Source organism: Sceloporus undulatus, chromosome 1 (genome assembly GCF_019175285.1).
Source record: "Sceloporus undulatus isolate JIND9_A2432 ecotype Alabama chromosome 1, SceUnd_v1.1, whole genome shotgun sequence".
NCBI lineage: Eukaryota > Metazoa > Chordata > Lepidosauria > Squamata > Phrynosomatidae > Sceloporus > Sceloporus undulatus.
The window spans coordinates 362,726,670-362,742,834 of NC_056522.1; the positions used below are offsets into that span (position 1 = coordinate 362,726,670).

At 41.4% G+C, this 16,165-nt stretch overlaps 1 protein-coding gene across 1 annotated transcript in view; it reads left to right on the forward strand.

Annotated features, from left to right (window-relative positions):
* Nucleotides 1-897: 897 nt before the first annotated feature.
* AMN (amnion associated transmembrane protein) overlaps nucleotides 898-16,165 on the forward strand; it is a 143,569-nt gene continuing 128,301 nt past the window's right edge. Inside the window, exon 1 of the mRNA XM_042472272.1 lies at nucleotides 898-974. Within this exon, the coding sequence (XP_042328206.1) occupies nucleotides 932-974 (43 nt within the window). The 5' untranslated portion in view covers nucleotides 898-931. The remainder of the gene's footprint in view (nucleotides 975-16,165) is intronic.

Sequence of the window (16,165 nt, forward strand, 5' to 3'; positions counted from 1 at the left end):
GAAGGGCAACTAAAATGGTAAAGGATCTGGAAACCATGCCCTATGAGGAACGACTTAGGGAGCTGGGGATGTTTAGCCTGGAGAAGAGAAGGTTAAGAGGTGATATGATAGCCCTGTTTAAATATTTGAAGGGATGTCATATTGAGGAGGGAGCAAGCTTGTTTTCTGGTGCTCTAGAGACTAGAATGCGGAACAATGGATGCAAACTACAGGAAAAGAGATTCCACCTCAACATTAGGAGGAACTTCCTGACAGTAAGGGCTGTTCGACAGTGGAACAAACTCCCTCGAAGTGTAGTGGAGTCTCCTTCCTTATAGGTCTTTAAACAGAAGCTGGATGCCATCTGTCGGGGATGCTTTGATTGAGATTTCCTGCATGGCAGGGAGGCTGGACTTTGCGGTCTCTTCCAACTCTGTGATTCTCTGATTCCATGAATAACAAACCCAGAATACGTGAGTGAAATGATTTGCATCGTTGCATTAAAAAAACCCCAAAGTCTGAATGACCCCTCAGAGGGGGTTTGCTATTGCCTTGCACTGAGACTGAGAGAATGTAACTTGCCCAATCATTCAGTGGTTTTCCATGGCTGAGCCAGGATTTGAACCCTGGTCTCCAGAGTTGTAGTCCAACACCCAAACCACTATGCCATGCTGGCAGTTGTATTTTTCAAAGTGAAAAGGGGCCTAATCCTTATCCCTGGCAATGACAGCTCCCCTTCTCTCTACCAACTCTCCCTTTGTTTCTGAACCCAACAAAATAAAACAGCCGGTCTTTTAAAGTTTCCGCACTCACAGGACCAAACCAATAACTCACAGAGATTGCACAGTCATGTAGAGACTCCTTCACATTCCCAAGTGTCATATGATACGAAATGGTCCAAAGGTCACTTCGAGAACAAGAAGGGCTAGCTGTGCAACGAACCACCTACAAAATGAAGGCTCCACTTTCGTTCTTCATTTTCTTTTGTCTTCTTGGTGAGTAAAGTCATGGTGAGCAACACCTAATTGGTTGGAGAATGAGGGCAAAATGTAATAATATGCAAGGAGACTATGGGTGTGATAATTTCGTATCATCTTTCTAATTCATGTAGAAAAATTCATTTCCAGGTAGACAAAGAGAAAACATTTGAGTGATGCTCCAGCATAATCACTGTGCTTGGGTTTTCCATTTCTGTCCTCCCCCCTCCCCCCCCCATTGATGTAAAGCCTGAAGCTATGCACTGTGAGCTGACTTTTGTTGAATATGCATGCCTATTTAACATTCAAAGACCATGAGTCCTTACTGCAAGAACTGATTAAAGCAGAAGGTAGGGTATTTATAGAAATGGTAAATCTGCTTTAAAGTGACACTATAGATTTCCAAACTTATTAATAATAATAGATGAAGATGATGATGTAAAGATAACGTTCATAAGAGTTTAAAATTAAGGTACAAGTGAGCACAGAACTCCTAATGTCAAAATCAATTTGCACCAGCTGAGAACATGGCAGTGTTATATTGCCGTTCACAGCATTGCATGAAATTACATGAAATAATACAGTAACTGTGCAACAAGAAGGAATGAACTGCAATCAAATGAAACAAATGTCTCTCTTGGTATAGTAATGATACTTAGCATTTAGTTGGTGTATTTAAAATGTTCAGAGTCCTTGATCTTATTTTTACAACAGCCTTATCAGGTGGGAAATTGTCATCTTCAGACATACAGAAACACAGTTATTCCCTCTATGGTGTTCAGTCGTTTTCTTGTCTGATACCATTATCAGTTGTTCTGGGTTATAATGAACTGATTTTAATAAATTACTTTATCAGTTTTGTTATTCTATCCTTGTTTTATTATTGGTTTTATTATATCTGTTTTTATTGCTGGTTATTTTGAGATAACAGCAAAGCAGTTAAAACAAATGTAAAGAGATCTTGTAGCGCCTTTGAGACTAACAGAAAGAAAGAATTTGGCAGCATAAACCATTGTCTTTGTTCAATCCATTGCTGAGGGACTGTAGTTTGTGGATACATTTCCAATTCTGCTGCTTCTCTTTCCACTCTTCCTGTACCCACCTGTAGATAAAGACAATGGTTTCCTGATTCACTACACACACTTCAACACTATCTGACCCATCTTCATGGGAGTGCCCTACATTCATCTATTTCCCTCACCACAGGCTAGTCCCACTGCAAAAAGATCTGGCAGTTCATCTCCATGCACAAAGAACAGTTTCCTATGCCTTTGTGCACTAATGACCATTGTTCAAACAGGACCTCTAACTTCATTTCTATACACAAAGGATTTGTAATTGGAATTGACATCCTCACATATCAATGTCATATATATTTCTGTGCTTGGCTTCTACTCTGCCAAATGCATCTGAGGAAGTAGACTGAAGTCTATGAAATCTCATGCTGCCTATTCCTTTTTTTCAGTTAGTTTCAAAGGCACTACAAGATCTCTCCACATACTGATTCTACAGACTAAGACGGCTATATCTTTGAATTCTAAATAAGTAAATTATTACCAGTATTTCTATACCACTTCTCAGTACCCTCCAACATTTCACAAATGAAAAGCCAGACAGAAATGGCCAAGCAACATCAGAGTGTAAGCAAGCTGGCAAAGGGTATTAATGAGGAAGACGACACAAGCTAGGAAAGGCTGCAGCAGTTTGCTTTGGCTGAGCCTACTGGAAGGGCAAGATCCTACTCCTCTCCTCTCCTTTCCCTCTGCTGAGTTCATTGGGTGACCCTTGTTCCCCACTTTCTTTATTATTATTATTAACCTTTATTTATGAATCGCTATAAATTTACACAGCGCTGTACATGCAATCTTTTTAGTTAGATGGTTCCCTGCCCTCAGGCTTACAATCTAAAAAGACATAACACAGAAGGAGAAGGGAGTGGTGACGGGAAAGGGTAAGAGGTCCAGCAGTTCCTCTCAACCTCCGAGGCCTGGACCAAGGCAGATGGACTGAAGGGAGGGCTTGGCTTCAAAATGGAAGGTTAATCATTATCCAGGGAAAATACATACTCACAAGTAGGATAATACATATACAGTACATAGCAATACAGGAAATGGATCGATAAACAGTCAACAACAGAACATCAGATAGTAAGCGACAATTATGCGATGCCTGGGAAGGCTTCTCTGAACAGGATGGTTTTCAACTCTGTTTTGAAGCTGGATAAAGAAGTGATGGCTCTTGCTTGTGGAGGAAGAAGGTTCCAGGAGTGAGGAGCAGCAAGTGAAAAGGGGCGAATCCGAGATGGGGCAGAGGAAATCCTGGGCTGGGACAGCAGATCTTGACTACCAGAACGGAGGGCCCTGGTGGGAAGGTGAGGGGAAAGAAGGTCTGATAAGTAAGGAGGGGCCAGTCCATGGAGGGCTTTGAATGTCGACAGCAGGAGCTTATACTGAATGCGGAAAGGGAGAGGGAGCCAGTGAAGGGATGCCAACACAGGAGAGATGTGGTCAGAGCGGTGGGTGGAAGTGATAATGTGTGCAGCTGAATGTTGGACAGAGATTAAAGGACAGAGGTGAGAAAAAGGAAGCCCAGCCAGGAGGACATTACAGTAATCAAGTCGTGAGATCACTAGGGCATGGACCAGGTTCTTGGCAGTAGAGGCGGAGAGATATGGTTGGGTTTTGGCAATATTGTACAAAAAGAACATACAAGCCTTGTCTGTGGTCTGGATCTGAGGGATACACAACAGAGAAGAGTCAAAGATAAAGCCAAGACTGCGGGCTTGCTGGACTGGTTGAATGGAAATGTTGTCCACAGAGACAGAAAAGGAGTGTTGAAAGTTGGGCTTAGGAGGAAAGACAAGAAGCTCCGTCTTGTACATGTTGAGCTTCAAACTTTCTCCTTCTCTTCCTCCCATTGCTGGTTTTTATAAAGGGAATTTTAGTTATGGTTTTAACTTTTGTATGATGTTGTGATTTTATACTGTTTTTTAGCTAGTTGATTTTAACTGTCTTTTAATTTTGCATTGTAAAGTTTTAAAACAAAGTTTTATTTGTGAGCCTCCTTGGGAGAAGGAGGGCATAGAAATGAAAACTAAATAAATAAATATAAAAATCTCACCACCATTCTTATACTGTTTCTCTTTTCTCCCCTCCTTTTCTCACAATTCTAGGATACATGTCTCCTCGTACCTATCTCTCCCTCTCTTTCCCCAGTCACCCCCTACCCATATCTTCTAGTGGGAACTCCTCATTCCCTTCTTCCATTTCCTTCCTTCTTCTTTCTTGTTTTCTTTCTCTTTCTGTCTCCTCCATGCCTATCGTAGTTCTGCCTACATTTGTCTTATCCTTCTTCCCCATCCTGATGCTTTTCATTCTTATCCCCTTCCTTTTTCTACTGCCCCATTTCTCCTATATATGCTCATCATTTGCCTCCTTCTTTCCTACCACTCTGTCTTTCCAGCCCTTGCTCCTCCACCTGTAAAGAAAATGTTGAAATCTGACTTTGATACGCTAATTCCCCACCTATTAAATCTGTAAATCCAGTTAAACCCAATAGAGCACATTTCCAAATAGATATGTGTAGGTGGAATTGCCCTGTTGATTTTATTTGCATAATTGTCATTTCCTCCAAGCTAAAATATTTGTTGACTATTGGTATCATTATTTGTTGTTGTTACCTGTGCTTTCAAATCATTTCTAGCTTATGGTGACCCTAACACAATCCTTTCACAGGGTTTGGTTCAGAGAGCGTTTGCCTTTGTGTTCCTCTGAGGCTGCTGTCACACTGCAGAAATAAAGCAGTTTAACACCACTTTCTCTTCCATGGCAAATTGCTATGGAATTCTGGGATTTGTAATTTTGTGAGCTATTCAGCCTTCCCTATCAGAGAGCTCTGGTGCCACAACAATCTACAAATCCCAGAATTCCATAGCAGTGAGCCATGGAAGTTAAAGTGGTGTCAACCTGCTTTATTTCTGCAGTGTGACAGCAGCCTTAAATAGTGTGGTTTGCCCAAGGGTACCCAGTCGGTGTTCAAGGATTTATTAGTATTTTAGGTCAGGGGGACAGGGAGGTTTCCTTCCACAGTCTAACTTTTAAAAAGAAAGTGGGGGGAGAAAAGAAATATGCTGGTGCGAGGGGCACTAGTTATAGTTGGCATTGGCAGCCCATTATACAGTAAGCAAACCGAAAGTTTGGAAACTGTTCTTTTTACTTGGAAAAATTTCCATGGTTGGACTGCAAATCACATCTGTTGTTGAAAGCTGTGCTTGCAAAAGTGTTAAAAACAAATCTGGGAAAAGCTTTCCAAACTTTGATTGAACCACACTGTTCAAGTGGTCTTAAAAACAGTACATGTTAAGGTGTTAAAGACTGAACTACGAAACATCTGCTTGGTGTTCTTTTTCCCTGTGAGGGCAGAGCTTGGAAAACTTAATTTCCAACTGGATAATTTTTCTCTCCCCACTTGTTAAACTTGTGTGTGTTTATCTCAATGACATTTTCTGAGCAGTTGTGGCTGATGCTTAATGATATCAACAGGAGCTATTGCCAATGACATCAGCAGGCACCATCACTAGATCTCTGATTTTGGTACCTGGGCAGGAATGAGCATCAGTTGTTTTTCTGCCTCTTGGTTCTGTTTGTATCTTTAGTCCCCTTTTTGTGAGAATGCACAAATGCCTCAGGACATACAGTGGGCCCTTGGTATCCATTGAGGTTTGGTTCCAGGACCCTCTGTGGATACCAAATCTATGGATACTCAAGTCCCATTAAATACAGTTACATAGTAAAATGGTGTCCCTCATATAAAATGGCAAAATCAAACTTTGCTTTTGGGAATTTATATATGTTTGGAATATTTTCCAGTCATGGATGCTTGAATCCATGGATAAAGAATCTGTGGATAGGGAGGGCTGACTGTACTGGACTGGGACTGCAACATCTATGTAGATAAAACATATCTGGGGCAGCCGTGTTGGCCATAACATCCAAAATCCACAAGACAGTGATACATTTATTGGACTGACCCAAATGCACAAAATACATGTTGCAAGCTTTCGAAGCTCTACTGGCTTCTTCTTCAGGCAAAGGTGTTAAAAACCATACAGGCGGGGGAAAAATATGATGATGTTAGTCACAGGCCTGCATTTTGTCAAGATGTTGTTGTTGTACCTCTTGGCTGTTGCAATAAAGGTTTGTGGATTTGGGGTGTTATTGTACATGTAGATGAAGTTAAACTTCTACCTGGTGCCATTTCCCAAGGTTCACCCTTCCAAAGTTGCTTTTAACTCTGGAGGAGATAAAAATACAAGTACTATGTTGTGCTTGTCTCCCTACACCCATAGAGAGGTCAACAGTCACGTTTAAGAGCACTCTCAATAGAAGTTTAAGGAATATGGCTAAGCTTGCTTTTAGCAACCAGAGGATGTGTGAATTTGCATTGCCTTCTGCCTGAGTGTCTGGAAAGACATTGCCAGATAGAATGGCCAGTAATGGCCAAATAATCTGATCTGAGATAAAGGTCTACATTCCTAACTGGAGGAATCTTGGCTGGATCCCCAAAGAATGAACTGGGCCTCTAATTTGCTTATGAAATGATTATACAGTATCTTCTATTCCATCTTGGTTGTTTACCAACCAAAAGCCTCTTCTACTAATAAACAGACCATCTCTTGAGCAACTTGAGATGTGTCTCTTGTTTCTTCTATAGATTCCATTGCCGTTTCCCTGTTTTTTTGCTTCTCTTGTCAGCCAGAGGCCCTGAGGGCATGTTATGTCATTGTATAGAATCAGCACTGTTGTCTTGCTCTCTAGGGATCTCTTATGTTCAGCTAATTGGAAACCATATAACTGAAGATGTTCCCTCTTACCCACGATCGCTTAATTAACAGTGGAAAAAGCACACCATTCAATTTTTTTGCCCTCAAAACATATCTTGGCTAGATGGGAAATTAAGGAGACTCGCTAAAAACTTTTTAAAGCCTTTGTAGAATTCACACGGTCATTGTCATTGTCATCATCATCATCATCATCATCATCATCATCATCATCATCTTTATATTTTATGAATGAAGAATAGACAGTTTAGGAAATGTTGCAGCAGTTTGCTTTTGTCTCAGCCTCCTGGGAAGGGTACAATTTTTCCTCCTCTTCTTCATCCTGCTGATTTAAGTGAGTGCAAATTACTCTTGAGCACTGAACTCACTTTGCAACAATTGAAGTAACTGAGGATGAAGCGGGGAAGAGGGAGGAGGACAAACTGGGACATCTTAAAAGCATCTTAAAAAGTGGAATGACAGAGGATTAATCAGGATGAATCCCTGCCAGATTGGCACAGTTATCTGTGTTCAGAGCCTTCCTTTATGGTTGGTCTTATATTGAATGCGTTCTCTGAAAATAGCTGCTAACTAGGGTTGCCAGAGTCAAAAACTGAAGCTGTCTGCTGCATCTTTAATGGCTATGCGGATGAGGGAATTTCAGCAGGTGTTTCTTGTTACCTGGTTGCAAGGCAAGCGGCACTTGCTGAAATTCCCTCTTCTACAAACCATTAGTGGTAAAGGAAACAGCTCCAGTTTTTACTTTGGCAATCCTAACTCATGTGCAATGAAGCAAAGGAACTTGCAAGCAGCTTGATGGGTTTCATCCTAGTTTGCTCAGTTTAGGTGCGGGGCGGGGATCTAAACAGATGGAAGTGATGTTGAGATCTGTTAAACTTCTGTTAAGATGTTTCTGGGATTATGTTTGTGCATTATTTCTATTCTGAGCCCATTTTCTTTTCCAGATATAAATTCCCTTTATAGGACTCTTTGCCATCTCATCCCAAGCAAACACATTCCAAAGGAAAGGGTGGAGGGGGGGGGGGGGAAGTTGATGGTTGCTTAGCAACTACAGACATGGCCTAGCACTTTTGGGTAGCTGAGACTGGCTGGCAATGCCAAATACTTGCTTCCTTGTTAAAATCTCACACATCAAAAAAGGATGAAGGTGGAGTAATTATTGCTTTCTCTTGCAGCAAGTCTGGATCAGCTAAAAATCTTCAGTATTTTCTAATAAAGACTTTTATGTTGTTGTTGTTGTTGTTGTTGTTGTTGTTGTGTGCCTTCAAGTAATTTCTGACTTATGGTGACCATAAGGTGACGCTATCATGGGTTTTTTTTTTTTTTGGCAAGTTTCTTCAGAGGAGATTTGCTTTTGCCATCTTCTAAGGCTGAGAAAGTGTGACTTGCCCAAGGTTATTCAGTGGATTTCCATGGCTGAGCTGGGATTTGAACTCTGGTTTCCAAAGTCATAGTCCAACATTCAATCCACTATACCACACTGGCTCTAATACGTTTTTCTAAAACATGCAGACTTTCATATATCATTATTATTTTGTTTGAAATTCATTTTACAATGGATGTGTCAAAGCAACTGATGTATAATGATGCTGTCAAGAAAACCAGAAACCTAAGCAACAGTCACTTCAATCCAGCAACCCCTCAGTGTAGTATAAATATCTGCATGCAGACCTACACTACATTAAGACATACACTTCTGGGTACTTACTGAAAAGGCTCCAAAGGCACCATGCAGGGCTGAGCAGGCAGGTTTGGAGACGGGTCAGGCTATGAAACCATAGACAAAGGAGAAATTATCACAGCACCATTGAGATCAGAGTCCTCGGCACTGATGTCATCATTTTGACCTCAGTGACAGATTGGTGAAAAGGCCATTTTACATTCATGTTTACCAGAGGATATTTTTAGGAGGAAGCCAATAGTCCCGTTTCAGTGATTACTAAAGACTTTGCAGTATGGACACTGAGGGAACTGCTGGAGTTACCTGCAACACTTGTGGGATGTTTGTCTTCTTGCCTACAGAATTGGAGAACTTCACATGCACCAAGTGCAAGTGGGTAGCACTCTTGGAGGAGAAAGTACAGCAGCTGGATAGTAGATACACTTTAGCATATTAGGGAGCAAGAGGATTTCCTGGACACAACGGAACTAACCATCTTGGATGAGTACCATGCAGAGGAAGTTGCTGGGGCGGAGGAGGTCACTTCCCATACAAAGGAGGCAGACAGCTGGAGGAATGTCACACAGAGAAGTAGGCCAACAAGGGATTGTTCTGGGAGCTTGCAGCTAGAGAATCGATTTGAAGTCTTTCCCTTATCAAGGAGGATGAGGAAGAGCTTCAGGGACAGAGCAGGGGAGCCTGAGAGTCCCACCCGAGGGAACAGTCGCTGCTAAGCCTCGGAGGAGGCGTGTGGTCGTAGTGGGGGACTCCTTGCTGAGGGGTACAGAAGCAGTGATTTGTAGGCCTGACAAGATGTCTCGAGAGGTGTGTTGTCTCCCAGGTGCAAAGATCCGTGACAAGACTGGTCAAGCCTACTGACCAATACCTCTTCCTTTTGGTCCACGTGGGAACCAATGATACTGCAAGACACAGCCTTCAGAACATCAGAAGGGATTATGAGGCTCTTGGTAGGAAGCTGAAAGAAATGGATGCACAAATTGTCATCTCATCTCTTCTGTCACTTGAAGGGCATGGTCCAGGAAGGGAGAGGAAAATAGCAGATGTAAACAACTGGCTCTGCAGATGGTGCCATGAGAACTATTTGGATTGCTTGATCATTGGCTGCGGTTCCATGAGGAGGGACTTCTGGCAAGGGATGGGTTGCATCTCACACCAGTTGGCAGAAATGTTTTTGCCAACAGTCTCAAGAACTTGATCAGGAGGGCTTTAAACTGAGTTTCATGGGGGAGGGACACAATATTAAGGAAGGCGAAAGGGATGGAGAAATTAGTCAAACTGACACAGAGGAAACAAGACAAATAGTGCAAGGACCCAACAGTGGGAGGCAAAAAAACTTGCACAGGCAGCAAGTAAATGGGACCCTTGGTCTGCAGTGTCTCTACACTAATACACAGAGCATGGGAAATAAGCAAGATGAACTTGAACTCCTAATACAACAAAGCAAACTCAGCAAAATCCTCAAGTTCTAGCAAATTCCTCACTTGCTTGAAAGACAATTTCATTGTCCAAAACGTGGAAGAGGCAACAAAGGGGTCACCTATTTTAGATCTGATCCTAACCAACAAGGATGACTTGGTTAATGGGGTACAAACGGTGGGATCATTAGGTGGAAGTGACTAAGTTCTGAGGTTTGTTATACAATGGAAAGGAGACGCTAGGCATAGTCAGACACACATTCTAGACTTTAGGAAAGCTGATTTCAGTAAACTTAGAGAAATACTGGAGGTGATCCCATGGTCAGGAATACTAAAAGAGAAGGGATTTCAGGACGAATGGGAGTTTCTCAAAAGGGAGATACAGAAGGCACAATTTCAAACAGTTCCAATGAGGAAGAAAAATGGGAGATGTCTCAAGAAACCGGGATGGATGACTAAGGAACTTTCAACTGAGCTAAGTTTTAAATGGAACATGTATAAGAAATGGGAAAACGGGGAAATCACCAAAGAGGAATTCAAACAAATAGCTAGCATGTGTAAGGGTAAAGTCAGAAAAGCTAAAGTGTAGAATGAACTCAGGCTTGCTAGAGAGGTTAAAATCCATTTTTTGGATATGTCCGCAGCAAAAGGAAGAAGAAGGAAACGGTAGGGCCACTGTGTGGAGAAGATGGCAAAATGCTAACAGAAGACAGAGAAAAGGCAGAATTACTCAACACCTTCTTTGCCTCAGTCTTCTCAGAAAAGGCAAAGGATGCTCAACCTGAGGATAATGGAGCAGAGGACAGAATAGGGGAATTTCAGCACAGAATAAGTAAAGAGATAGTAGAGGAATACCTTGTTAATCTAAATGAATTTAAGTCTCCAGGACCAGATGAACTCCATCCAAGGGTATTAAAAGAACTGGCAAATGTAATATCGGAGCCATTGGCAATCATATTTGAAAACTCCGGGAAAACAGGAGAAATCCCAGCAGACTGGAGGAGGGCAAACGTTGTCCCCATCTTCAAAAAGGGGAAAAAAGAGGATCCCAACAATTATCGTCCATTTAGTCTGACATCAATACCAGGAAAGATTCTATTTTATTATATATTTTGAAAGTATAACATCTTTTTCCACACAATTATGTTTCCAACGTTCCTATGTCATACATTAAACATAATTCCATTACTTTTCCATAATCCATTTTAGCCTTATACTATCTTCTTTTATTTAACTAAAACTTCCTTCCTCTCGGAACCTACTTACTTATTGAAGTTTTCCCTTGTTAATCTTAAAAGCGTAAATTAATATTCTACCAGTTCCTTTACCTTTTCTGGTTTTTATACGTTTTATACGTTTCTATTGATAATTCCAATTGTTGACACCTATTTCTTTAAATTTTTCTCATTATTACACATTGTTTCTAAACCCTAACTGGTACTTCTCAGCCTAATTCCATTTTCCCTGATTCGAGTAATCCTTTTATATGGTTTTGGTACTGCCTGTTGCTATCTAGGTCTACTTTTTACATACTTATTATTTGCATACAAAGAAAGATTCTAGAGAAGATCATTAAACAGAGAGTTTGTGAACATCTAGAAGGCAATGCCATAATCACAAAAAGTCAACATGGGTTTCAGAGAAACAAGTCATGCCAGACAAATCTGATCTCTTTCTTTGATAAAATTACCAGCTTGGTAGATGAAGGGAATGCTGTGGATATAGTATATCTTGATTTCACTAAGGCCATTGACAAGGTTTCCCATGACATTCTATGATCTCTGGAATAGTGGTATATAAATAAAAACAAAAACAAAAACAAACAAGCTTGTAAAATGTGGGCTAGACAAAGTAACTGTTAAATGGATCTGTAATTGGTTGACCAGCCGAACCCAAAGGGTGCTCAACAATGGCTCTTTTTCAGCCTGGAGAGAAGTGACCAGTGGGGTCCCACAGGGCTCTGTCCTGGGCCCAGTCTTATTCAACATCTTTATCAATGACCTGGATGACAGAATTGGGAGCATACTTATCAAATTTGCAGATGACATCAAATTAGGAGGAATAGCTAATACTCCAGAGGACAGGATCAAAATTCAAAATGACCTGAATAGACTTGAAAGCTGGGCCAAAGCTAACAAAATGAAATTCAACATGGAGAAATGTAAGGTACTGCACTTAGGACAGAAAAATAAAATGCACAGATATAGGATGGGGGACATATGGCTGAATAAGACTACGTTTGAAAGGAATCTAGCAGTCCAAGTAGACCACAAGTTGAACATGAGTCAGCAGTGTGACACGGCAGCTAAAAAGGCCAATGTAGTTTTAGGCTGCATCAATAAAAGTATAGTGTCTAGATCAAGAGACGTAATAGTGCCACTGTATTCTGCTCTGGTCAGGCCCCACCTGGAATACTGTGTCCAGTAATACCACCACGATTCAAAAAGGACATTGAGAAACGGGAGCCATGTGTCCAACGGAGGGCGACTAAACTGGTGAAAGTCTGGAAACCATGCCCTATGAGGAACGACCTCAGGAACTGGGGAGGTTTAGCCTGGAGAAGAGAAGGTTTAAGAGGTGATATGATAGCCCTGTTTAAATATTTGAAAGGATGTCATATTGAGGGAGGGAGCAAGCTTGTTTGCTGCGGCTCCAGAGAACAGGACCCGAACAATGGATGCAAGCTACACGGAAAAGAGATTCCACCTCAACATTAGGAAGATCTTTTTGACAGTAAGGGCTTGTTCGCATTGGAACACACTCCCTCGTAGTGTAGTGGAGTCTCCTTCCTTGGAGGTCTTTAAGCAGAGGCTAGATGGCCATCTGCTGGGGATGCTTTTATTTGGATTTCCTGCATGGCAGGGGGTTGGACTGGATGGCCCATGCGGTCTCTTCCAACTCTATGATTGTATGATTTGCAGATGACACCAAATTAGGAGAAATAGCTAATACTCCAGAGGACAGGTTCAAAATTCAAAATGACCTGAATAGACTAGAAAGCTGGGTCTAAGCTAACAAAATGAAATTCAACATGTAGAAATGTAAGGAACTGCACTTAGGGCAGGAAAAGGAAAGGCACATATATAGGATGAATGAAACTACGTGTGAAAGGGATCTATGAGTCGAAGTAGACCACAAGTTGAACATGAGTGAACAGTGCGATGCGGCAACTAACAAGGCCAATTCAATTTTAGGTTGCATCAATAAAAGTATAGTGGCTAGATCAAGGGAAGTAATAGTGCCGCTCTATTCTGCTTTAGTCAGGCCCCACCTGGAATATTGTGTCCAGTTCTGGGCACCACAATTCAAAAAGGACATTGAGAAACTGGAGCGTGTCCAAAGGAGGGCGACTAAAATGATGAAGGATCTGGAAACCATGCTCTGAGGAATGACTTAGGGAGCTGGGGAAGTTTAGCCTGGAGAAGAGAAGGTTAAGAGGTGATATGATAGCCTTGTTTAAATATTTGAAGGAAAGTCATGTTGAGGAAGGAGCAAGCTTGTTTTCTGCTGCTCCAGAGAACAGGACCTAGAACAATGGATGCAAGCTCCAGGAAAAGAGATTCCACCTCAACATTAGGAGGAACCTCCTGACAGTAAGGGCTGTTAGACAGTGGAACACATTTCCTTGGAGTGTAGTGGAGTCTCCTTACTTGGAAGTCTTTAAGCAGAGGATGGCCATCTGTCGGGGACTGTTTGATTGAGATTTCCTGCATGGCTTGGGGTTGGACTGGATGGCCCTTGTGGTCTCTTCCAACTCTACGATTCTGTGAGTCTGTGATTCTGTGGTTTTGCATCTGGCCATGGAAACATAGCCTGATCATTCTCCAGTCCTGCTGCTTGCCACAAAGAATAAAATGGCCATAGAAGGTGACTTCAGTAACTCTGGGGGTGAGCTTTGGGTGCTTTGAAGGGAGGGAAGGAGGGAGGGAGGGAGTGCCATCCTCTGCGGTGCCTGCAAAAGGACATACATACACAGACACACATAAAAGAAAGTTATGCATGCGGATGTCCCTAACAGAATTGTACCCATAGCCAGGTACCAAGTTCCCTTCCAGACTGCTTGGCCTTGGCAATTTGCATTGGCTTCCTCTGTCTCCCATTGGTCCTTATCAGGGTCACTTTAGAAACCAAATTTATTCAAAAAGAAGAGTAAAATGATACCTTAGAATTAGACACTAATCAATTCTAACTGGAACATGAAGACGATCACACCCACTCAAAAGTAAAAGTAGTGCTTCTGTTACAGTTTACAATTCAGGGCATGTCTCTTAAAGAGACACATTATCTGTGTCTGTTCCATCTTGTTTCTTCATTAATCTTCAACTTTAAAAAAATCTGCCTTTAAATTTCCCTTTAAAATGTACATTTCGGTACATTGTTTGAATGTATTTTTCCTCAAGGTGCACATTTCAATAGGCTTTGTGAGCAGAGAGTTGTGCCACAATATTTGGAGAAGGACCAAATATTATGGACAATTGCATTACAGTCTGCATTAGTCCAGGTTGGTTTGGACTGTAATGAGCAAAGATGGGATTTCTCAGCTTCCCTATCTCATCTCATTTTTCACTTTGAGTAGTGCAGCTTTTCCTGAGGAACCTTAGATTACATCAACATTCATTCAGCTCACTGGCCTTTCAGATAATGGAACAGTGGTGTTGCATCTCGCCTTAAAATGAAATGCAAAGAGCTGGATGTTCCACAACACTAGATCATATTGACTATTATTTTTCTGCTCACCTTCCCCTTTTGTTTCTGCTTTTACTATTTAAGTTTCATTTGCTTTTCTTAGCATCGTAATATTTTAGCATTTTCATACTGGCTTGGCTTACTATTTGTTTGGGTTGTGATTTTATTGATTGCTTTGTGGTTTTATGTTTGCAAACCATCCTGAGGGCATTTATCACTTGGGAAGTATATACATTTAATAATTAGTAAATCAGTCAAGAAGCAAACTAACAAACTTGATTGAACGGGAGGAAGAAAGGTGAGCACACATGAATGAAGACCGAGAAGAATGCAGGTGAAAAAAAAGAAAGAAAATTGTTTCTAGATATCTTCATTTAACAGAACCTGCCCCCAGACCAGTTTGTATTACGGGTAAGAGGTAGCAAATTTTGCCAGTGTGCCTGACCATGCTGGAATTGTAACCTCCAAAGTATACAAGGCTTAAGGCAGGGATGGAAAATTTTGTGATTTCAATAAGGCCTTTGACAAGGCTCCCATGAAATTCTTGGGGGAAAACTAGCAAAATATGGGTTGGACAATGTGACATAAAGTGGATTTGTAATTAGTTGACCGAACGAACCCAAAGGGCATTCAACAGTGGCTCCTCTTCCTCCTAGAAAGAAGTGACTAATAGGGTGCCAGAGGGTTCTGTCCTGGGCCCAGTGCTATTCAACATCTTTATCAATGACTTGGATGATGGAATAGGGGGCATGCTTACCAAATCTGCAGATGACACCAAATTAGGAAGATAGCTGATACCCCAGAGGACAGGATCAAAATTCAAAATGACCTTAATAGATTAAAGAGGTGGGCCAGAACTAACAAAATGAAATTCAACACGGAGAAATGTAAGGTACTGCACTTAGGGCGGAAAAATGAAATGCAAAGATATAGGATGGGGGACACCTGGCTTAAGGAGACTACGTGTGAAAGAGATCTGGGAGTCAGAGGAGCCTGTTCAGAGGAGGCTTTTTTTTTTACTGGGTGTGTATGTGTTTTATTTATTTCTTAATTTTTGTATGCTTTAAAATGATTTCATATTGTTTTAATTGTGATTATTTTAAGTGTTTCTGTGTTTTTTAAAAAACTGCACTGTGAATTTTGATTCGTTTCCTGCTGTGAGCTGCCTTGGATCCCACTCTGGGAGAAAGGTGGCATATCAATAAAATAAAATAAAAAATAACCCTATGAGAGGGTCGCCATTAGTCAAAGTCACCTTCAAAGCATGAAGCAGCAACAACCAGCAAGATACCTGCTTGTCCTTGTGATAATGACTGTCTGTCCTTGATTTTGCTATACCTAAATGGCTAAATGGGGTGAAGACAGTAATATAAGGCCTGTTACAAACTGCCAAAATAAAGCTGCTTCGGGTCTCTTTGGAGGAATGCTATTTAAATGATGCATGGGTCCTAAGAGTCCGGAGGTTGTGCCAAAGCCACACTCCATTCCTAAGCACCGGAGTGCAGCTTTGGTGCAGCTTCCGGATTCTTAGGATGCATGCATCACTTGAACAGCATACCTCCAAAGAGACCCGAAGCAGCTTTATTTT